At 34.4% G+C, this 23,885-nt stretch overlaps 1 protein-coding gene across 2 annotated transcripts in view; it reads right to left on the reverse strand.

Moving 5' to 3' along the window:
• Window positions 1-23,885, reverse strand: part of LOC108972549 (probable guanine nucleotide exchange factor MCF2L2) — a 68,046-nt gene that overhangs the window by 13,169 nt on the left and 30,992 nt on the right. The window contains exons 6-8 of one of the 2 annotated variants that reach the window (XM_018939177.1): window positions 7,780-7,950; window positions 7,555-7,720; window positions 7,417-7,489 (exon numbers count right to left, since the gene is read on the reverse strand). In XM_018939177.1, the coding sequence (XP_018794722.1) occupies window positions 7,463-7,489; window positions 7,555-7,720; window positions 7,780-7,950 (364 nt within the window). In that variant the 3' untranslated portion in view covers window positions 7,417-7,462. Of the gene's footprint in view, window positions 1-7,416; window positions 7,490-7,554; window positions 7,721-7,779; window positions 7,951-23,885 lie in introns of those variants that run through there. The other variant, XM_018939178.1, reaches the window with a different exon arrangement.

A 23,885-nucleotide genomic window follows, 5' to 3' on the forward strand; every position in this document is an offset into this window, starting at 1 on the left:
CCACTTTGAAAACGTGCACTCTACAACGCGAAAGGCAATAATGGCCATAAACTTGTTTGATCAATTGAAACGTTTCGGTAGAAGTTTTACCAATTTTAAAACAAAATTTCATGTTGGCTCTTTGTTCGAAGCTCATTTTCGCATCGATAACACAAACATACTGACTCTTAAAGAGCAATAACTTCAATTCCAATCGATGAAATATTATGAAACCCTCACTGGACAATCGATAAAGATAGCAGATTCTAACGCATCAGTCGACATATAGATGGCGCCACCAGAGGGAGCTGGATTCCTGTTTACTTTAGAACTTACTTTGTACAGACAGAGAACTTAAAGCATAGAGAAGGTGCAAATTGAATTCTGTATGATGCTCGATTTAACGGCTAACAGACTTAATAGAATTGTAGTAAGGAATTCACCATTCTCGCTGCTGTTTAGCAGAAATGAGCACGTTCTCTGGAAGAAATATATGTAAAACGACTGAATTCATGAAATGCTTTGAAGAAAAATATACAAAGTCAGACACAGAATGTAAAAGCATTCTCTGAGTCACAAATGCGTGATTATTTTGTATTTTATCATCCATTGTTTTAAGAAAAATGGTAAAAATTTTAATTTTTTTTACAAAATCGGGAAAAATTAGGTAAAAATAATTTTAATTTTATTTCTCTTTAATTTTATTTTTCAATTTTTAAATAAATTAATATTTCAAATAAATTATATTTATTTCGACTATTACGAAGTGAAGGCGTGCTAAATGAACTTCATTTCTTCAAAGAAAATTGATGTCCTTCATGAAATATGCATATTCGCATTGTTTCGTTATCGTTTCCATATTTGTAGCAATAGAATTTCTATGGCATATACATACATATATTATTTCTTTGGCACATTTGTCTGTATGTTTATGAAAGCAAAAGCGAGCCACATCCATATATTCATCCGCACATGGTCATATGAATCTCCGTTGCCACGGACAATCAATGGCCGAAACTTACGTTTTGTCAAAGAGACGATCTGTCGAAGCACTGGTGCGACTCTGCCGATTTGGCAGTGTTTGGCCGAATAAAAGTCCGGGTCCGTTCCAGTTACGTGAACTCGACTGTCGTGGAAACGACGGAAACCTTTTGTCGTTATTGGCGTTAAATTCTCTTTTGGGTCCTGTAACTCGAGTCAAGTTTTTCCGCCTTCCTTTTCACCACATTTTCGCAAATGTTGGAGCGGTTCGGCGGTCTCGAAGTTCCTGGCTTATATATATCTATTGTAGCTTCCGAGTTAGAGGGGATTTGAATTACAGTAGTTGTAGTATGTTTTGCGTATTTCTATTAGTAAAGTAAAACTTAATAACTTTATATTAAAAAATGTTAAATTATTACATATATACATTTTGAGCTGGTAGTTCCACTGTAGGATATATATTCTGTTTTCATTTTTTTTTAAATTTGTTAAAGATGTTTTATATGAAATTTTTGATTTGCAGATATTGTATTTTGTATATATTTCATCTACTACTTCAAACATCTGCCATACTTCACGTCTTTTCCTTGATATGTACATTTCCAGCCATTAATAAAAATTATAAGAACGTTAAACTCAAAACTTCAAACCGCTATGACGAAAAATAGCATATACACATATAAACATACAATACCCTGAAGAAAGCTGCTACTTTTATTAAATATGCAAGTCCAAATTGACTATAAATATTACTATGCATGCATTCATATAAACTTATGCTTATATCATAATTATGTTTACAGGGCAATAATAATATGCTAACGGTAAAACGCAAAAGCATACACACATATTTGCATACATTGCGATTCCCAAGTTGAAAGAAAAATTTAAGCATGAAAATATTATAATGCTGGTGTTGGGAGAATCATAAGGATATGTCAACATATAGTTTGCCGAAAATACAAACATATATATATTTCTCTTCATATTCTTTGTTTGAGTATGTGAGAGAACTGTAAACAATGTTAAAATTTAACAGCGTGACTTCTGTGCACCTTCTCTACGCTTTATGCTCTCTGAATTCTCTATGCTTAAAATTCTCACATGTAATATGTCGCAAGCAAAAACTTCTAATATTTTTCTCCAAAAGCAACAATTGGCTGAAACATCATCATACATACTCATATGCGTACAAATGTAAATATGACATTCCCATACCAACAATACATACACAAAATAAATACTTACATATATGCGTCACCCTCAAAACTTACAAATATTGTTCTACAAAAACAATAATCGTCTCAAATCAATATGGCCAACGTCAAAATTTATAGTAAATTACACAACAACAAAATTTTCATTCATAAACGCAAACGTAGATTCATTCATAAAAGCAGACACCATTACATCTCCCCGAGCATGCCTACAAGCGTCTTTTCGCGACGATTTCAAAAGCTAAAAATCATAAATTGAATATATTTGAAATGTATGAGAAGGAAAAAGTGACAACCCCGCAAATAAAAGTATATTCAAATATATTAGAAAAAATTGGCATTAAGTTTATTTGTCGATTTTCAAGTTAAGAAAAGTTTCAAAGAAAATATTCAATATTCTTCAGATTTTTGTGTACAGTCAATCCCGGTTAAGTAGTACTCCGCCTATCAAATCCCTCAACTCCCTCACTCATCACTTTTAACAGCCTATATTATATCTTGCTGCATCTCACGATTTGTTTTTTGAAATAAATAGAAATTATTGTTTTGAGTACGACCCATTTAAGTATCCGCAGACGCTTATGTACCATATTATATTTTTAGTTTTGGCTAACTACAAATATCTGTATCTTTGATAAAGGATTGACTGCATTTGTAAAGGAATGTAAAAAATATTTTTTTAATTTTGAAATATTTTTACGCACCTGCGTCGCTACATATCGTTCACATACAAACATACGTATTTAAGTTGGTTTGTAGGCGAAACTGTTACATCGGCAGGTGAAGCAGTAACTTTTTGATATTTTTATGTACATACATGTACACATAATTACAAGCATATGTGAACCTATCTTTTAAGATATTATCAAAACTTCTAATGCCCAAAGCAAATAAATACATACATATGTACAAGCATATAAATGTATAACTTAACAATCTTATATATTGATTTAATATATACGCAATAATATCTACCAACATTCTCTGATTATACACTTAACAGATTTTGCAGAATTCATCATAATATACATACATACATATGTATGTACATACATAGGCCAAATTGCACTTTATACATATTTCCGTACTTTGATATCAAATATGTACATACATATGTATATAGAGAATATATATTGTATAAATCATATCCATAGCCGTTTGCGCATTGTAAATATGCGAATCTGTAAGCGTACATTCAAATTAGCATCACTTTTCTCCCTGACAGACGACAGCGCTAATACGCATTAGCGGGCTTAATTTACATATATTTGCGCATTTGACCAATGTTAATGCAAGTTTGCAATGAACAAGAATTTCGTACATTTAGCTGAATTTACAAAATTTGAGAAGGCCCAAAAATGACTGATTTTTGCAATTTTTTGACAGATGTCGCTTGAAGTCTGTCGTTTCCTTTGCGTTTATAGCATCAGAAGTTAGCAGTTTTTATATTGCTAATTAATTTCTGCATCGGTGAGTACTTTGATTGATTTCGATGTAGTATTATCTGGTTCAGCAAATTTGTCGTCTGACAGCAACCTAAATACAGACAATAATGGAAGACATTGTGTATATTGATAAGTATAGTTTGCCAGATGGTGAATCTTCTGAAAAGTATGGTACATGGCTAGTGAACAAGAAGACAGTATTGCTGAAGCTGATCAAAATAGCATTCCCGTGTACTTTTCACCCACAGCTACCAATCGCAGAAAATATAATTCGACGACACCCCGGTTAGTAACCGGCTGTTACAGTATATTCAGTTCAATATACTGAATATTGAATATTGATATTGGGAATATCAAATATAAAAGAAACATTTGACCTGTGTTAGAGTTCACAAACATTGAGGGCGCTGAAAAATTGGAGAGAAATATAAACCAATTCATGAAATAGAATTTAATGGATTTTTGGGTATTTTGATATTCAGAGGTAATTCAAATGGCGTATTTATACAATATACAAATACTGAAATACATATAATTTAGAAACAGGCGTTTATCGGTCGACTAATATTTTGCGCTGTAATGTGACTTACAAGGTTTATGGAAGTAACTTGTGTGCTGAGGTTCGTTAACAGAGATAATCGCTGAGCGAGAGTATATGATAAACTTGTTTCAATCCGGCATTTTTACGAGAAAAGCTACCGTTTAGAAATGCTACTGCTTGTTCCCTATGAAAACGTAACGGTTGATACTAAACAGTCGTTTCTTTTTTGATGGATATCATCATTGTTCTATACATACCTATCAAGTATACTTGTAAAAAGACACAATTGACCAATTAGTGGAAACATATACGTGCAAGAGACAAACTAATAGTTGGCCCTTAGCTGTCTTCTCGAATATTATGGATGTTTCGGCGCTAAATGCCTAGGTTTGTGGACAAAAATTCACTCTAATTGGAATTCGTCAAAAATATATAAGCGCAAGATTTCCTCGAAAAACTTGGCCTATACCTTGTTAGGGTGAAATAACTCGTAGGAAATCTGAACCTAAAATCAGTTGTCGGCTGGAATGTCAGGAATGTCGACTAGGTCATTCCCTGACCTTAACATCACATGTGCAAATTTTTATTAACATAACAGAAGGGTTAATGACCAAAAATTCAGGCATGTTAAATTCTTGCTAAGACCAGAAACGTGTCGGATAGTTAAAATAATCTAATGAAGTAACTTATCTTGGGACTCACGTGGCGACAACATATAGCGAGTAAAATAACTTGCATGAAGTTAAGAGCAGCAAATTTTAATCGGCTTTTAAAAATTTCTAAACTTAGCCTAGACAACAAAGTCCTGTTATACAACGCAATCATAAAACAAGGAGAAGGAGATAGAGGAAAGCAGTATGAGATATATTTCTAAACCTCGCGAACATCTAAACCCATTAGCTAACGGCAATTTGCTGCAATCAAACGCGTTTATAAAGAACCACATTCTTGAGCTTCTTTAGTTTTAAATAAATTTAAGATTTGAATATTTAGTATTATGCTTTACCAAGCAGATCCAATAAATTATGAAATTTGAAAAAAATTGTATTATGTAAATGCTTTTGAGCACTAAAATGTGTGTAAATAAAAATTTCAGGATTTATCCGGAAAGTAGGTTAGTAGATAGGACTGAGTTGATTTAAAAAATATATTCAACCAATAGTTACAATACTTTAACAAATTTGACTCCTTCTCCGTCGATGAAGCGCGATTTCCAAGCATTGGAGTCGTCACGGAGGACATTCTCCGGAATAGTCTTGTGAGCATAGGTACTTGCCAGAGGGGATCTCTGTCGTCTACAAATGCTTTCCCTTCCATTGGCCCTTTCCAGCAAGATAATAAACAAGTTCCTGGGACCACATCTGAACAGTAGAGCGGGCTGCGGAAGAGTTGTTTGGTCGGTCTTGGGTATGTAGCTGTTCACAAGAAAGGCGGTGTGAGCGGCTTCGCGTCATGTCGGGCAAAATTGAGGTCTCTTGAGGACTTTCATATAAAATTTTTCGTTGACGATTTGTCCAGGAGGGACAAATTCATGATAGACGATGCCTTTGATGTCAAAAAAGACAATGAGCATCGTTTTCACTTTGGATTAGCTCTCAGCAACGGTCTTCTTCAGCGAACTGTTCCCGGCCCTCCAAAAAGGCTAAAGCAACCTCTGGGTAAGTATGCTATGAACAATCATATCAAACGTCTTTCACACAGAATTTAATCGCGTACCTCTGCATTAAAGAACGCTGCACCACTCACAGAAATACATCGCCCGAAAATGTTTGCTCTGACTCTCAAGGTGCTCTGACAACTGACCGGTTGCTTGTTTCGGCGGAAGAATATCAGTCCTGTTACTTTCCGAACACACCCTGTGTGCTGAAGACTTGCAGAATAAAGCCATAAGAGTTGCATTTGGTGCGAAAACAATAAAAAATGTAAGATATACATGATTGTTTCAACTAAAGGTCAAGATAAATATTACGTTATTTAACCCATTAGAAACCATGCCTATTTAGAGAAGTGGTGACCAAATAATACGTATTTTCATTGTGTCAGAAATTATTTTTCATGTAATCTAGTCGAACGAGTGTGACGATTATGCTATACTGACTTAGTATTGAGTTGAACATGAGTGTGCGAATGAATACATGAGCAGTTTTCAAGAATGACAATGAACATTAGAATCGATTCTAAACACTGTGAAGAAACTTCGATTTTTTATTTTATACATTTGCATATTCTTATAGGTTTACACAAACTGACGCCATCTTAATAATAAATATGAGCTCTATGCCTGATTAGGAAAAAAATTATCGTTTGGAAATAGAAATATGTTGTGGAGGATTGCGCTTTATTTCGCAAAATTTAAGATAGATATCTCAAAAACTGAGAGACTAGTTCGATGGCCCAGCTCCATCGGTGTTTCAAGATTTTTTTTCGAAGATCCTCATGCAATGGGTTTCAAATGTACGCCAAACGGATTTATTTATAAATTAACAATTTGATTTAAAAATTGAAATGGAATTTATTTAGTTCAAAATCACAATAAAAATCTTCCACGGAAAGAAAATATAAAGCAACTGTTAGAAGTTATGTAAAAATATTATGAAAACTTGTATTATTTTTACCTTTATCATTACATAAAGGTAATATACGGTAGAGTAGAAGTTAGATATGCTATATCAGTAGGGTAGTAGCAGTAGAAGAAATGCAAAGAAAGATACCCTGTTTTATATATATTACTAACAGCGCGTTTCTGTAAGCAGTCTCTAGTCACTATTTGACATATTTTGAGGTCAATTTGTGCCTAGTTACTATTCACTAAACAGTCTCTAGCGTTAGTCTCAAAATATTGACTAAAATTTGTTACCTGATAGTTAGCAACTCACAAAACTAAAAATAACTCTTGTTTGACATTTTGAATATACTGAATAGAAATCATCATAGATATTTATCGATTGCTGTTTTTTAGCAACTCAAACACGAAAAGGTTAAAAATAAATAAATTTTCCATAAATTTCGTAAATATTATAAATAAAGTCAAGTTGTTATCGACATATTTATTTTCATTCAAGTGTAAAAACTTATCTGAATAATGTAATGAAATGTAATAGATTTTGTGACTATAACTTAGAGAGTATCAAAATCGTCCCAAGTGACAAAAATGGTATCTAACTTAAAATTTCAAATTTAGAGGCTTGTGACTGTATCACAGCACTAAATCGCACGGTAAGACTATATTGTATTTTAGTAATATTTTAGATATTTTATTTAAACTCTGCTGCCGGTGCCTGCTCAATGAAATTTGTCTGTCATTTGGCTTTGACAACAGGAATTAACTTGGATATTTTGTTATTAATAATAATATATATCTTCAAATCGTGCATTGCTGTACAAAATTTACCTGAAAATATTCGTTGGCTTCTTTATTCTCCTTAAGGAAAGCCTGTGCTAAGGGCTCGGCTGCACAATATTTCACGTGTTTGTCAAAATCTCTTTCAAGTCTAAGAAATGTTTTAGCTGTCATATTAGGTTGTTCTGAGTAATATTTAAGTCCTTCAATTAAAATCCTTGAAAATATGAACCATATTTAAAACCGTAATTTATGGTCTTTAATTTTCATTCTTACATATTATGAAATTCAGCAATCTGTTCAAAATTTGAAAAAATTATGTCCTTGCTATCGCGAACAATTCGAGGAGCACCAATTTTGTCAACGGCCTTGATATAACGATCAACAATATTTTGTAGGTCTCTAGAAAATTCTTCTTCCGTTTCAATTAGTTCTCTTACAGTTGCTCTAAAAAAGACAAACATTAAAATTTTACTTTAATAAGTATACGTACATACATGCATAAGTATAATTTGTATATGATTAATACTATGTTCGGACCGACAATGAAAACATGTTTTCGTAAGAAAAACTGATTTTCGCCCTAATACCCTGTTCGGACCGACAACGAAAACATGTTTTCATGGCAAAAACTGGTTTTCGCACGAAAACTTTGTCCATGTAAAATCTGCCAAACGAAAAAACAGTTTTCGCTGAAAACTAATTGAAAACTTACATTATATACAACTTACAGTATAACCGGTGCCTGCTCTAGTTTAATCGATGTTTTTGGAAGACATGTTTTGCCGGCCCTAAATTGTCACTTGATATTTATTTACATTCCACATACAAATACAGCTGTCGCTTGATATTCTCATATGAGGGCGATTCTCTTGCTCTTGCAAAACCTTGCACCGTGCAGAAATTGCAGAATTTTCCCTTTGGTGCAACGGCATAACAACAAACACACGCAGAAAATTGATTGCAATGGCTGTAAAATATGTCAGACCAAAACCCATGTTTATTTTCCTGCCATCATATATCACTAGATTCCGCAATGGGTGCTCTCTTGGCTTTGCATATTTCGGTAAAGGATTTTTGCATTTTGTGTCATCGTGCAATCTTGCAAGAGTAAGAGAAGACCGCTTTTAATAGTTGTCAGTGAAAACTCATCGAAAACACACATTGTGGGTCCGAACGACACAACATACAAATGTGTTTTCAAAATGTTTTCAATGTCGGTCCGAACATAGTATTAAAACTACTTGAAAACTTATATTCCACTCATTATAATCGGTGCCTGCTCTAGTTTATTCGATTTTATTGGAAGACATATTTTGACGGCCCTAAATTGTCCTTGATATTTGTTTACATTCCATATACAAATACAGCTGTCATAAGATATAAGGCGTATTCTCTTCAAAACCCTCTTGCAAAACCTTTTCACGGTGCAAGAATTTCATATATTTCCTCTTGGTGCATCGGCACAACAACAAACACACACAGAAAATTATTCGCAATGGCCGTCAAATATGTCAGACCAAAACCCATTTATATTTGCTTACACTGTCACGCAAAATTATAATTGCAACCCTGTTTCAGCTGTCATTTTACATAAAGACGTATTATGTCGTTAAATTTTTGAAGAAGGTTAGTTTTAAATAGATTTTATAATTTCTATTTAAATTATAAAGATTTGTTACAGTTTTTTGTTACAAATGTATGCAGAAGGTGTGCCACTTCACAACAGTCATGCATTACAGTCATTCACAATAAATTGATCGAATCAGCCATTCATATATCACTAGATTCTGCATCGGGTGCTCTCGTGCCCTTGTATATTTCGGTATAGTATTTTTGCAATCTGCAATCTTGTAAGAGCAAGCGAATACCCCTATTGGCTTGCAAACCCCTTTGCACGGTGCACGAATTGCAGAATTTTTGCATTTTGTGTCATCGTGCAATCTTGCATGAGCAGAGAACGTATAATATAGAGGCAGAGAACGTATATTTATAGAGAAGGTCCAACAACGGACAGGCGTGTAAACTGTCAAAAGCTAAGAAAATGCGATGAGTGCGTTTCACCACAGCTAGCTAAGAAGGAGAAATCTTAACAGTGGAGCGTGAACAGAGCTGAGCATTCATTGAAAATTATGCTCAGAAATATACATTTCTATTGCAGACGTATGTTAGCCTTTTACATATAATTCTATACGTTTACATACATGCAATAATATTAATTGATTTTGAATATCATTTTGCGACTTTTTGTGAATGCATGCAAAATTGATAACTTCATCATTAAATTATGCCATTTTCAAAGTAACATTTGTAGTTAATGTACAAATAAGAGCTACTTTATAAATATTTCATATGTTTGATAATATATTATAAATTTACATATGAGTACGTAGATATTCGATATATGTACATATATACGTATATGACATACTATCATAATATCCTAAACAACTTATAATATATTACAATAATATTATATTTAAATCGCATTTCATTTCTATTTTCATACTCATCTACATATCAGCATATAGTTACATACATATGTAAGTTCAATTCAAATTCAGATCGTGATATTATCATTTATCAGTAAAAAGTGTGCGCGCACTGCTGCTATATGTACATACATACATGCTTATTCATATGTGTACGACATTGCCGGACAATTAATGCACACACAAACCAACATACTTATATGCGTACACATGTAAATATGTGCGTATGACATTCCCACACAAATAATGCATACACAACATACATACTTATACGCGTTCCCATGTAGATATGTATGTCGCCCGCAAAAACTACAAATATTGTTCTGAAAAAACAAGAAACGTCTCAAATGGCATCAGCAGGGTCACAAGTCAATATGGCAGCCAAATAGTCGATGCCCAAATTTGTAGAAAAGTACACAACAACAATATTTTCGTTCATGAACGCAAGCGMCCTTTCAACAGGCAAACTTGCTTGATTCATAAAAACCAACACCATGACATCTCCCCGAGCATGCCTTTGCCAACAAGCGTCTTTTCTCGACGTTGGCAAAAGCTAAAAATCATAAATTGAACAATTTCTGATATTTGTATGAGGAGGAAAAAGCGACAACCCCGCAAATATAAGTATAGAATAAAATTGACAACATAGTTTATTTGTCGATTTTCAAGTCAAGAAATGTGCCAAATAAAATATTCAATATTCCTCTGATTTATGTCTACAGTGAATCCCGGTTAAGTGGTATTCCGCTTAAATGAAAATCATCCCTCTTAACTGCCCATATCTTGCTGCATCTCACGGTTTGTTTTATGAAATACTATTTATTGTTTTAAGTACCACTCGCTTAAGTATCCGCACTCGTTTATGTGCCATATTATATTTTTATTTTTACAAACCTCAAACATCTGTATCTTTGAATGTGGCACATAACCAGTATTGACTGTATTTGTCAAAGAATGTGAAAAATATTTTGTAATTCTGAAATATTTTTACGCAGCTGCGTGGATATGTATGTAAGCTCACGCATAAACATATGTACATATTTACCCTGGTTTGATGGCGAAGCTGTACAGCGGCAAAGTGAAGCGGCGACAATCGGTGGCCATTCGCAGAGAACGTATAATATAGAGAAGGTTCAACTACGGACAAGCGTGTGAACTGTCAAGAGCTATGAATTTTCTATTAGTGGATTTCACCACTTTTGGCTCGGCAGGAGAAACTTTAACAGAAATGAGTGAAGAGAGCTGAGAATTCAATGAAAATTATGCTCAGAAATATACATTGCTTTTACAGATGAATGTTGGCCTTTTGGCTTATATTTTTATACGTTTACATGCTAATATAACAATTCATATGAATATAATTTTGCGAATTCTTGTGAATTCATGCAAAATTGATAACATTATCTTTAATTTATGCAATTCTAAAAGCAATATTTGTAGTTAATGGGCATATTAAATATTACTTATCTTTAATAATTTAATATAATTTCATATGTGATATATTATCATAGTATCATAAAAAAACTTAGTATATTACAGCAAAAAAATATATAAATCACACCTTTTATCATTTAAAACTTTCATACAAATCAAGTTATTATCATTTATCAGTAATATAAAAAGCGCGCGCTTCCCTATATTTACGGTAATAACGGGTGGACGAAGGTTTACAGTTTTTCCACATTTGTTTTCGCTCTTCATTATTTTTCAATTTTATTATCTGTTATATAGGGACATATGTCCTGACAAATAAATTATTGTCTTCCAAATTATTATTTTTAAATTTCTGCTCATATTCGGTCTGACCAGAATTGCCATCAAACTCACGTATTCCTATTGATAATATGTAATTAGAGGATTCATTCCGTTCATTTATTGACACAATGTAGTCCAATAATTTTTTTATCTCAACTTCAACATCAGATTCTGAAACCTTTATTTGCTCAGGTTAACTGTTTTTTCTTTAAAATGTTATCACAGCAGGGTACAAAGTGAATATCACGTTTTTTGTTAACGAAGCTTCTAATCTAGATACTGAAGCTTTATTGAATTTGCTTCGGTGGTAAGTGATATTTCTTCACACTTTTCTAAACACCAAAAATCAAAAATATAATATTATATATAGGCGAGAAAGTTTACACCGATATCATGTACCTAAATAAAAGTACGTATAAAACAAATATTTGATATAAGTGAGAAAATGATAAAATGAAAACAAAAGCTCAAATACAAGTTTGCCATGTACATTTTTTTACAGCTCCTGTTATTTACAAGATATAAAAAAAAATGCGAATTTCGTGAAATAATCAGATTTATTGCCACCTCGCCGGTGTGAGTTTCGACTTTGTCGCAATGGACACTTTTGTAGAGTGTTCAATTCTGAGGAATATGTGTCTAAAGTCAAAGCATCTAAGCTATAGACATTTTAAGGTAAAGATTGCATGCCTGGTAGAATGGTAGAATAACACGAACAACAAAGACAGTTGCAAAAAGTTGCGGCTGAAATCAAAAGCATAGACTTAAAAAACATTACGAGAAAGGGATCACAACTTTTTGTATACCTTAAATCGATGTATAATGAAAAACATATCCCTCAAAAGGGCACTTATAAAACAATTTTTTTAAAATAATAAAACAACATATTATTATAAAAAAAACCACTTTGTTATACATATACCTTTATTCTTCATATTCATTTGGATTTATGGGGATTAAACACAATTTTATATTGCAATTTAATTTATTATAAGAGATAATTTTTAAACTATTTTCACTGTACAGTCCGGGTGTTTCTATTGTCTCAAAAAATTCAAAGTGATTCATATTTTTAAGTAATTTATTTTCTAGTTAAACTAAAAAAAAATCCAAAAAAGAATGTTTTAGGATTTAAAATTTTTTTTATAAACTGAAAAAATAGTGGTTTTTGACTAAAAGGTTTTGACTCTATGTTGTTTAAAAATATGTTCAAACTTAACTTTAGTTCTTCGTTTGTTTTTAGTTTAAATAGAAAATAATTGAACGCCAAAGATAATAAACTTTGTCCGAATTCTATGATACGATTAGTTTTTTTTCTATCCTGTACGCCAATTAAGAAAAATTAAAAACTGAGAAATCGCGTGTCAAAATTTTCGCTTTCTGCCCAAGCGCTCATATATATGCTACACGGTCGTTACTATTTCCCTTCTAGCTTCGAAAATATTTCGAATTTCCATCTATAATTTTGGGGCATATTCTTAGATTATTTTTAAGATCTAAGCAAAAAAATCGATTTTTTGAAGCTTCTAAAGCAGGCAGGTTTTGGAGATGCAACAGCTTATAGCACAGAAAATAGCACAAAAAAGAAGACTGCAAAAATTCGAAGTTGCAAGTAGTAGCTGACGAATTTATGACATACGATGTGTTTGTTGGAAATGATGTTGTATGTCAGGAAGATTGTAATTTTGTTATTCAATCGGACAACATGATGATATACATACATAAGTTATTACTAAGGTTTGATGACTGTTCCGCAGAAGGCATGGCAAGGCTGGAACGACGTAAGACTACATGCATGGAAGCTCAGGTAAACACCGAGAAACTAGCTGTAGGTAGACAATATCAACCGTTTTTTATTATATTTAAGACCAGTATTGGCAACGGTTATTGACGAACTGTTAATGTCATATGTCAAAATTTATCACCTCATTCAATCTCAGTTGTGATCGTAAAAAAGACGAAGTTCTTAGCGCATGTTGTTAGCCAAGATGGTAAAGTCCAAGTAATGAGAAAACGAAATCCTTTGAAGCTTTTCTAGAGCCGACCAATGCTAGTGAAGTAAGAGGAGGTTTGACGGGATTCTTCAAAAAATCATCGCACACTACGGGGCACCGCAAAGTCACTAAAAATTTTATTAAAGCAGAGACAATATTTAAAATGGACAAACGAACATGTTATTTCTTTCGAGAAGTTAGTTAGTTTTATTCGATCCAACGAAAAATCATGAGGTGCATACCGATGCCAGTTTGACAGGGTTAAGGGGGGTTATGCTTCAACTCGAGGGTAACAATTGGAAGCCAGCGAAGCGAACTAGTTTTAGCCATTGTCGAGCACCAGTTGAGACTACGACTAGTTGAAATAAATGTTGCTTAAGCAAATTTAAAAGAGGAAAAGCTGAAAGCCAATTGTATGTAAGCGATATTTTATCAATGCCATTTAGGTAGATCTTTGTTGAACATTTGGGATCATTTCAACGCGGCAAGTCAGGGTTTTTATAAATTTCCGTTATTAAAACGGCATCAGTTTTTAGGCAACCACGCAAAATAACAAAATTCACTACTAAACAGTTCCAGGAGTTCATCGATAGGCATGGTATTCAACCCAACAAGATGGCTGAACGAACATCGAGGGACAACGAGCAGTTCGAACGAGTAAATAAACCTCCTTTAAAATGTACGAGGGAAGCGTCCAGAATATGGAGCAATGAATCAACTCCCAACGTAATGAGGTTATCAAACTCACGCCAAATAAACTCGTGTCTCATTTCAATACTAAAGACGTATGTATGTTATAACCGGATGATACAACCATTACAGGGTTACGATAATTTGGCTGAGAGGACCAAATGGAAAAACCGTTACGACAAACGATATCAGTTACCACGAAGATACGAAATCGGGGACTTAGGGGTTATCGATCATGCTCATAATGCGACAGACGAGTCACATAAGCTAGATCTATTTTTATATTTGTTAAATATTAATTATAAATAAACCATATATTTTATACATTTATTCAAGTTGTCGCTTGAAAAGACAGACAGCCACCCGGAATTCAACTCCTTTCTATATAGGTACTTGTATATCTCGGTGCTGTTTATTTACGGTATTTTCATTTGAGTTCGTTGTAAAAACAAATAAAGTTCGACATGGCGTTTTCAATAGGAAGCTGAAATGGTAGCTTTACACAAACATATTTGCAAACGACTAATACCCCATTAAATGGTTAAAAGAGATTATAGTGAACAATTTAATTATAAAGTATATCAATTCTAGTTTATTCGCAAAAAAAGGTCATCAAATCGAATTAAATGGATCGCTTTCAACACGCTGATATTATAAATCAGGAATAAAGGGATGCCCAACTTATTTCAGTGTGAGAGCTCCTCGAAATAAGCGTTTTTTAATACAATTTTCCATTGAAGCCAGAGCGGGGAAATTAATAATTTTTGCGCATTTAAATTAAAACACCCAATATATTTTACAATTAAAAATTGTTTTCTATTGGACTTCTAATATACCGCCAAACTAATTAAAATTTTTTTATGATTTGACGGTATATTATGGTGGTTGGTATTATTTGAACTTTCAATACTTAATAACGTGATTTAAGCCTATTAGTTCTCAATTAATAAATGTTTTTAATCATTGGTAATTGATGATTAATATTACTACACAGCATTTTCTGTAGTTTTCATTATTTTATATTTTTTACTAGCGATCTTGAACAGCGGCAACAAATCCCTCCTTTTACATATTTTTTTGATAAGATTTCAATCGCTCATTTTCAATTGCTAATAGTAAGCCTCCTGAACTCGGTCAGCTGCTCTGATATACTAAGGGAACCTGTGGAAAAAAGCTTTTGAAAAAGTGGGAGTGGCCCCGCCTCCTAATAAATTTAATGTGCATATCTCCTATATCACCAAAGCTACAACAACCATATTCGCCTAGCACGAATATTACAAGAACTCCTACCGATAGTGTGAAAATGAATGAAATCGGATGAAAACCCCGCTCACTCCCCATATCAAGGTACTGTTTAAAACTACTGAAAGAAATGTAAAAAATTGTCCCAGGGATGGTATGACAATTCCTTATAAGGATTAATGGTAAAAATTGGAGTCGTGGTCTGACTGACCGATTTCGAAATCGGATAATAACCACGCTTACTTTTCGTAAACAACAATTTGATTCGTTCAGTTTTCAGTACAGAAGTAAAAAAATAATTCTGTAATGGAATTCAACTTTGCACGAATAATTTAATAAAATGTATTCCACTTATGACCAAAAATTGTTCAAATCCAACCAAAACTGTTCAAGACCCTAGGCACCGAATAGGTGAACCCCAGTACCTTTAGTTATCTTTTGTTCGAAAATATCGGTCAATGTGCAATAGAAATTCAAATATAATAATTTTCTCGCAGTAGAATCGGGTCAGTACATTCCTGAGGTCCCATATAATTATTATAAAATTTTCGAACTTCCTGACTTTATGTTGACCATAATTTTTGACCATTCGTCTGATTTTGTATAATGATTTTGTTTCTTCTTATAAATCTTATGCCAAATATATACGTGGGCCAATGTATAAGTTATACATGGTGTATGTACTATACTCGTATACATAAATAAAATGGCTTATATTCCAATGCTATGGTTGACGTTTTACATCGTAAGCTATTCCACTGGCTTTGATTTCAGCAAGTTGAAAGAGTATAAAACGTTCGGTTGCACTTAAGCCCTTTCTTAACTGCTTTAATTCAGTTTTTAACATTCAAAATCTTCCCCTTATTATAACATTCCCATTTTATGTTAATTGAGTCACTATCTAAATTTGTTTTACAAAGCTTTGATTTAACGCGGTTTAAAAACAAACAAGTAAGGAACGGCTAAGTTCGAAAACAGGCAACCATTCCATACTCTTGGAAGTAGCAACCAATTTATGTACATATGTATGTGGGAGTTGGGGTAGTATCCCCAACTCGTTATATGGATTACTTCTTAATTTAATTTACTTACTGGAAAGTGAAAGAAACGCCCCGACGGAAGAGAAAGGCGATTTCTTCTATGAGCACTTGGAACACACCTATGAGAGCTGCCACCGCCACGATGTCAAAATCGGGCTTGGCGACTTTAATACTAGGGTGGGGAGAGAAGTGTGTGCTCTGTCCAATCCACAAAAAGGAGACTTCAAAATTTGTGTCAACTATAGTAGAATAAGCCTCCTCAACATCGCACATATGTTCTATTGAGCATATTGTGTGAAAAATTAAAGTCCACTGTCAACAAACTGATTGAACCTTATTCGTGTTGCTTTAGGCTTAGAAAACCAACAACTGACTAGATATGCACTATGCTCTAAATCTTGGAAAAAACCCGTGAAAAGAGGTTCGACACACATTAAATCTTTGTTGACTTCTAGCATTTGGTACTCCCGCAAAATTAATACCGCTGTGTAAACTATCGTTGAGCAATACCAAAGGCTCCTTCAGGATCAAGAAGGACCTCTCCCGACCTTAACATCCGCACCGTTAGTTTTGCTCTCTCCAGAATGGGTTACGAAATATCAAACGAACAGTCGTACCCTCGCACTTGGCTCCCACTTTACTGTTGAAGTAATGACACTTCGATTTCGTTTATTTCGTTGGAACCATTATTAACACCAGCAAAAATGTCAGACCCAAAATTCAACGCAGAAAGCTCTTTCCAATAGGTGCTCGTTTGGACTGAGTAGACAATTGAGAAGTAAAGTCCCTCTGGACGAACCAAGATTAAACTTTCCAAGTCACTCATTACACCGGTTCTGCTATAAGTTGGAGAGGCATGGACGATGACAAGATCTGATAAGTCGACGTTGCGAGTTTTCGAGAGATAGGTTATGCGAAAAATCTATGGTCCTTTGTGAACTAACTACGAATATCGCTTTCGATGGAACGATGAACTACACGAGGTGTACGAAAACATTGACATAGTTCAGCGAATGATGAGACAGCAGCTAGGTCATGTCATCCGAAAAGATGAAAATACTCCAGCTCTGAAAGTTTTCGAAGCAGTACCCGCCGGCAGAACCAGAGTAAGACCTCCATTTCGTTGGAAATACCAGGTGAAGTAGGACCTAGCTTCGCTTGGAATCTCCAATTGGTGAAAAACAGCAAAAAGGAAGAACGATTGGCACGCTGTTGTAAACTCGGCTATAATCGCGTATACGACAATAAAAAAGAAGAAGAAATTATTTTCATTTATTTGGTCTGACCAATTGATTAAGCAATTAATTTTAGTGAAGTGAATTTAATTGCAATTCAATTAAACTTATTTTCTTCAACATCATTTAATTTAGTCTGTGTTACATACTAGTATTTTTCCACCTAACAGTATTGGAATTAAGCGAATGTACAAATATGAGCAAATCTTTTATTGTATATTAAACACGCTATAGAGCTTGTGTCTTTCAATACTATACATCTTTGAAAGGACTTGACATAACATATAAAACGACGATATGCATGATTAGTTTGGATATTGCGCTCAACAGTTATAGACGTGTAGTGAACTCCATACTATTCATGCTATTTTAATGTTTTCCTTCGTTAAAGACAAATTCACTAGAGAAACGTTCCGTGAGATTCATGGTGTTTTGGGGGATGGTACTCTATTGCTTCGAAGTGCAGAGGAATGGTTTCGACGATTCAGAGCGGGTGAAAATGATACCATGGATAAGCTAGTCGGCGGAAACCTGTGACGACGAATACCGAACAAATCATGGAAAACATCCAGCTAGATCGGCATGTGATCGGCATCTCGTGACATCGCGCAAAAGATAGCACTTAGTCACCAAACCATTTTAAACCATCTGCAGAAGGCTGGATACACAAAAAAGCTTGATGTTTGGGTGCGCATGATTTGACGCACAAAAATCTTCTGGACCGAATCAACGCCGTGATGTTCTGCTGAAACAGAACGAACTCGACAATATCAAGCCGGTGAATCTTCCCAAACAGTGGCCAAGCCGGGATTGACAGCCAGGAAGGTTTTACTGTTTGTTTGGTGGGATTGGAAGGGAATCATCCACTATGAGCTGCTCCCATATGGCCAACGTTTATACCATCTTCGTTGTTGGATCGAATATATTTTCGTGATGAAATTGCAAACCTTACTGAAAGATATGTATGTCAAAAGAGCGGGATAAAATATGACGTTGTCTGCTGTCCCTATCGGCCTACTTTTGTACGGTTGTGTGAACTTGTATTTCAGTTATTGCCTAAATACCGTGTACATAACATAATTCCACAAATGAACTCACTAGAAGTTTTTAAGCACTAGCCAAGTATTGTATTTCGATTGCTAGAGAAAAAATAATGGATTGCCTTGCATAATACGCCAAATATAAGCGTACAAACTTTATTTCGCCAGAAAACGCAAATGTAGTTTAGCATTCATTTTCCGTTTCATATTTATTTTAATAAAAATTGAGACGTAATTTAATATCCAAAAAACAAGACATACGAGTATATAGTACCAGTATTTTGGTTCAATTGAGTATACTTTTGTGCTTATGTTAACAGTTTAGTTATTTTTGTGAATAAGTAAATTGAAGCAATTCTTCTGGAACACATGACTTTGAAACCAAAGCGAGAATTTTCTTATACTATGGGCCTTATCGATGGGCCTTACTAGGAAGATGTTTGGGTTTTGTGTTACCTCTAATCTTTTAAATGTAAATTATCAGATTTTCATGTGTATATTAACGCAAGTTTTTACCTTAGCACACATTTGTTAAAGCGGTCAATATGAATCCCAGCTGCTTCTCTAGGATTGCCAAAGGTGTGTATACCGAGATATTTCAATCTGCGTTTAGCAAAAGCTGCATTATAGAAGGGGAAGCGGCAAGATGAGTCCACTTCTCCCTCCTCCATACAGCTTTCGCAAAAGTATCCGAATAAATATTTAAGGCACCGCGGTGAACCTCCAACGGTTTACTTTGTGCCAGAAGGAGGTCCTTAGGTTCAGCGCTAGAAAGCAAAAGGTTATCTGAAAACCAATTCGCTTCGAACGGAAGGAATCGGAAGTAAGGGTGCTCTCCTTCGGTCCATAATAAAGAACCAACGACGATTATATTGCTGCGAGACGCATTTGCAGACAGAAAAAATTTAAGTGTGCTCTGCCTAATCAACAGAAAGAGATCCCACAATCTGCGCCAACTACCGTGTGATAAGCCTCCTCAACAACACGTATAAGGTTCTATCAAGCGTATTGCATGAAAGATTTAAGTCCGCCGTCAACAAACTGATTGAGCCTCGACGAACAAAAACCAAACTCTATAAGTCACTCATTATTCCCGTCCTGCTTTATTATGCAGAGGCTTGAACGATGACAACAACTGATGAGTCGACGTTGAGAGATTTCGAGAGAAAGGTTCTGGGAAAAATTGATGGTCCTTTGCACGTTTTCCACGGCGAATATCGCATTCGATGGAACCATGAGCTGTATAATATATATGACGGCATTGATATATGTAGTTCAGCGAATTAAAAGACAACGGCATCGCTGGCTAGATCATGTTGTCTGAATAGACGAAAACACTCCAGCTCTGAAAGTATTCGACGCTGTACCCGCCGGAGGAAGCAGAGGAAGAGCAAGACCTCCACTCCGTTGGAGGGACCAGGTGGAGAAGGACCTGGCTTCACTTGGAATCTCCAATTGGCGCGACGTAGCGAAAAGAAGAAACGAATGGCTAGTGTTAACTCGGCTGTAATCGCGTAGCCGGTGTCTAAGCCTGTAAAGATGAAGAACATGTTGTAGTAAATACTTAAGCAAAAATAAATATATATACAGTGTCTACCAACAAAAACGACGTGATTTTAAAATGAAATAAAGCACTCAAATTTGGTCAACATGTGTTTTTTTTTTTTTTGCTATGCAGATAATTTTATGCTGTAATTAGAACAAAGGTTGGCATGCTCCACAGTAAAAGACAAAATATCATTAAGGTAGTCTATATTGTATTTATTAATATCATTGTAGAAAAATTACATAAAACGTCTCCACATTATTATCGACTCGTAGAGCTTTTATGTAATAAGCGGAACTCAAAAATCGGCGGCGAATCCTCATCATTTCAAATCAAGGGGGGTATTGAAATTAAGCAAAGACGTCTTCTATTTGTACAATTAAAGATTTACGTTTAACAGTATTAAATCTTCCTACACCAGTTCATTTTATCTCATCTGGGTCAGTGCAACCTCTAGAGGCGTCCGTCGAGTTAATATGTGAGCCACCATTTTCGCAGTCAGAAGTCCTCAAGGATCTCTTGACCAAACATTTAAAATCCGCACGTCAAAAAGTAGTCTAAGCGAACTTGCTAAACAATAAAAAATTGGTAATGAAAATTATGGCCTAAAATTACCGGCAAAAGTTAGAGCTAGAAAAGCAAAAGTTTGTGCCGGCCCGTGAGTTAGTACAAAAGGAACAAATTGCTGTCTTAGCGCTTAAATTTTAATATAATAAAGACTAAAGTAAGAATAAGAACACAGACACATTCAAAGGAGGTTCCAAGGTTGCATAATGTCCGTGTAATCATTTATAGTATAACATTATGGAGGATGCAACGGACTAATTCAATCTATTACAGAATTTCAGGCTCTCATCATTGTGGATACGCATTCTCAATTTTTTAAGCTACTGAATCCGTCTTTTAATACACCAGAGCAGTGCTCGACTCTAAAACAGTACTTGCTATGCCATAAATTAAACTCTTTCCTCTTTTTGCTAGATCATGATATTGAGCATTACTTCTGTACAGAGTTATTTAAGTATTACTAAATGCAATTCATTCCTGTCCCAAAAAAAAAAAAATTTAATTAACAAATTTTTAATGTTTTTGAATTGGCAGTTAAACTGCAGTAACCAAGAACCACATCACAAAACTTAAACTGGTAGTCTCACACCACTTATGCTTTAAGATAATATATTATATATGACATCTGGAAAAGTATGTAATTTGTATGGTTTTAACGGGAGCTTCCGCTAATTTAATTTTCGTACCATCAACGTATCCAATGCAAAGAGGTAGTTCATAGAAAGTTTTTCTCACTATTTCAGAGCGTTCTGCAGAGTCTAGCCAGTATATAAGTTATAAACATTATTTTATGTAGAAACTTTATTTGTGATATTAATAGTTTCACGTTTCCATTCCATCTGTCTTAACTAAGTTAAAGCCGAAGCATAAATTTCGCTGCTTTTCCATATTGGTGCACAACAATTTACATGCGGCTCCCTTTACTAAAGGTAATATATCGTTGTTGCTATGCGATTTTACTCCTCAGGTCATCTTGCTGTAAGCAGCTTTATCACTGCAATTACAACTTCTGAAGCTACCGTAACACTTCAGTTACGCATCACCTTCCGAATATCACCCATTAAAGAGTGATGCTGTTGCTTTGCGCTCTTAATAATGATAAGAGTATTGATATGCAAATGAACGTATTTAGCATTCCAGGATAAAAAGCCCAGCATGAACGTGCATAACATTCAAAGCTATTTATGTTATGTTAGTTGACCAATTTCTCTTATGTTAGTTGTTGTCTTAACTAAGGTTAACTATTACCCTTTTAAGTCTCGAAACGTTCTCGGTTCGACGGAGTACCGCATTTTTTTTAAATTAGGCTTTATTGAAGTGACAAATGGTTTAGTTGCTTAATTGCTTGGCTTAAGCTTTACAAATCTTTTACGTTATTTTTGCTTAATACAATTAATGGCTAATGTAATATGATTGTTACAAACTCAAATTAAAATAAACAATAATTAAATTTTCACTTAAGACTATCGTGATAATTTAAAAAATGAACAAGCAGTTTATTTATGTAGATATTTTTCAAATAATTCAGCGTCGCTGATTTTTAATTTTATATCTTCATAATTTTTGTTTTTGGTTTATTTTTGATAAAGTCTAGATACGAAAATTTACGTTTAACGAAAATTATTTTTATGTATTTTCCTACCATTAATTAAACTGTGGAGCCAAGATCTTTTTCGACTATCTTTTCAATAAACACCTTATCTAATTTATTTCCAAGCCGGTTGTTTCGCCGTATGGAACCCTTCTCTCCACAGACATTTTCTTTGGTATTTATTCTTCAAAGATATCTTGCAAAGTAGTATTGATCATCGTGATGAGCTCGATTGTGCTCCATCGATATCAATTCCATTTTTGCGCTGTATTCTTTAAGTGAATACTTAGTGTTTTGTTTTTTTTAGTTGATCTTACTGATCTAATCAGTACTTCCAAGAATACTGTAAAATATAGTGAATATAAGTTTGAAATATAAAAACAATGGCCTCCGGGCTCTCTAATCTTGGAGATAACAGATTCGCCTTGCTGGCTTCTGGTCCCCAACCAAAACGGAAAAAAATTAAAAAACAATTTGAACCTTTTCCCAGTCTACCAGAAATACAAGTGAGAAATCCTAAATACGTTATCATATTGTCCGTTGACATAAATAAACCATTAAATAGGGATAACTGTTTTGCAATTCATTCCATGAAAAACTCAGTTATACTAAAGACATAAACTAAAGGAAAAGGTTTTTCGAAAAAGTCTTGCAGTATTTTCGCTAGCTGGCGCTGAGAGCGCGTAGTTCTAGTTTTATTCGTCGCATCCGGTCATGCTATACCTTTTTGGAAAGCTGATTTCGCGCGCTAACACGTGTTTGATTGACTGTCGTTTCTTTTAAGTCGTTCGTGAGTTATAGCGTCGCAAACATGGAGCAAAATAAAGAGAAAATACGGCATATTTTACAGTACTACTATGAGAAAGACAAAAATGCATCTCAAGCCGCCAATAAAATTTGTGCAGTTTATGGACCCGATACAGTTTCCAGTCTCAACGCACAACGATGGTTTCAACGTTTTCGTTCTGGTGTAGAGGTGGTCGAAGATGCACCACGCTCCGGAAGGCCTGTCGTCGAAGAGACTGGCATAGTAGCATGAGTCATCAAAGAAAGTGTTATGAACAATTGAAAATTGAAGAAAAAATCAATAAAAATACCGCAAGACTTTTTTGACAACCTAATATTGAATGAAATTAGCCAGATACTATCAAATTACCAAGTCGAATGCAGATGATGTTCTGATATTTTCA

Source organism: Bactrocera latifrons, unplaced genomic scaffold, assembly GCF_001853355.1.
Source record: "Bactrocera latifrons isolate USDA-ARS-PBARC rearing strain unplaced genomic scaffold, ASM185335v1 scaffold_406, whole genome shotgun sequence".
NCBI lineage: Eukaryota > Metazoa > Arthropoda > Insecta > Diptera > Tephritidae > Bactrocera > Bactrocera latifrons.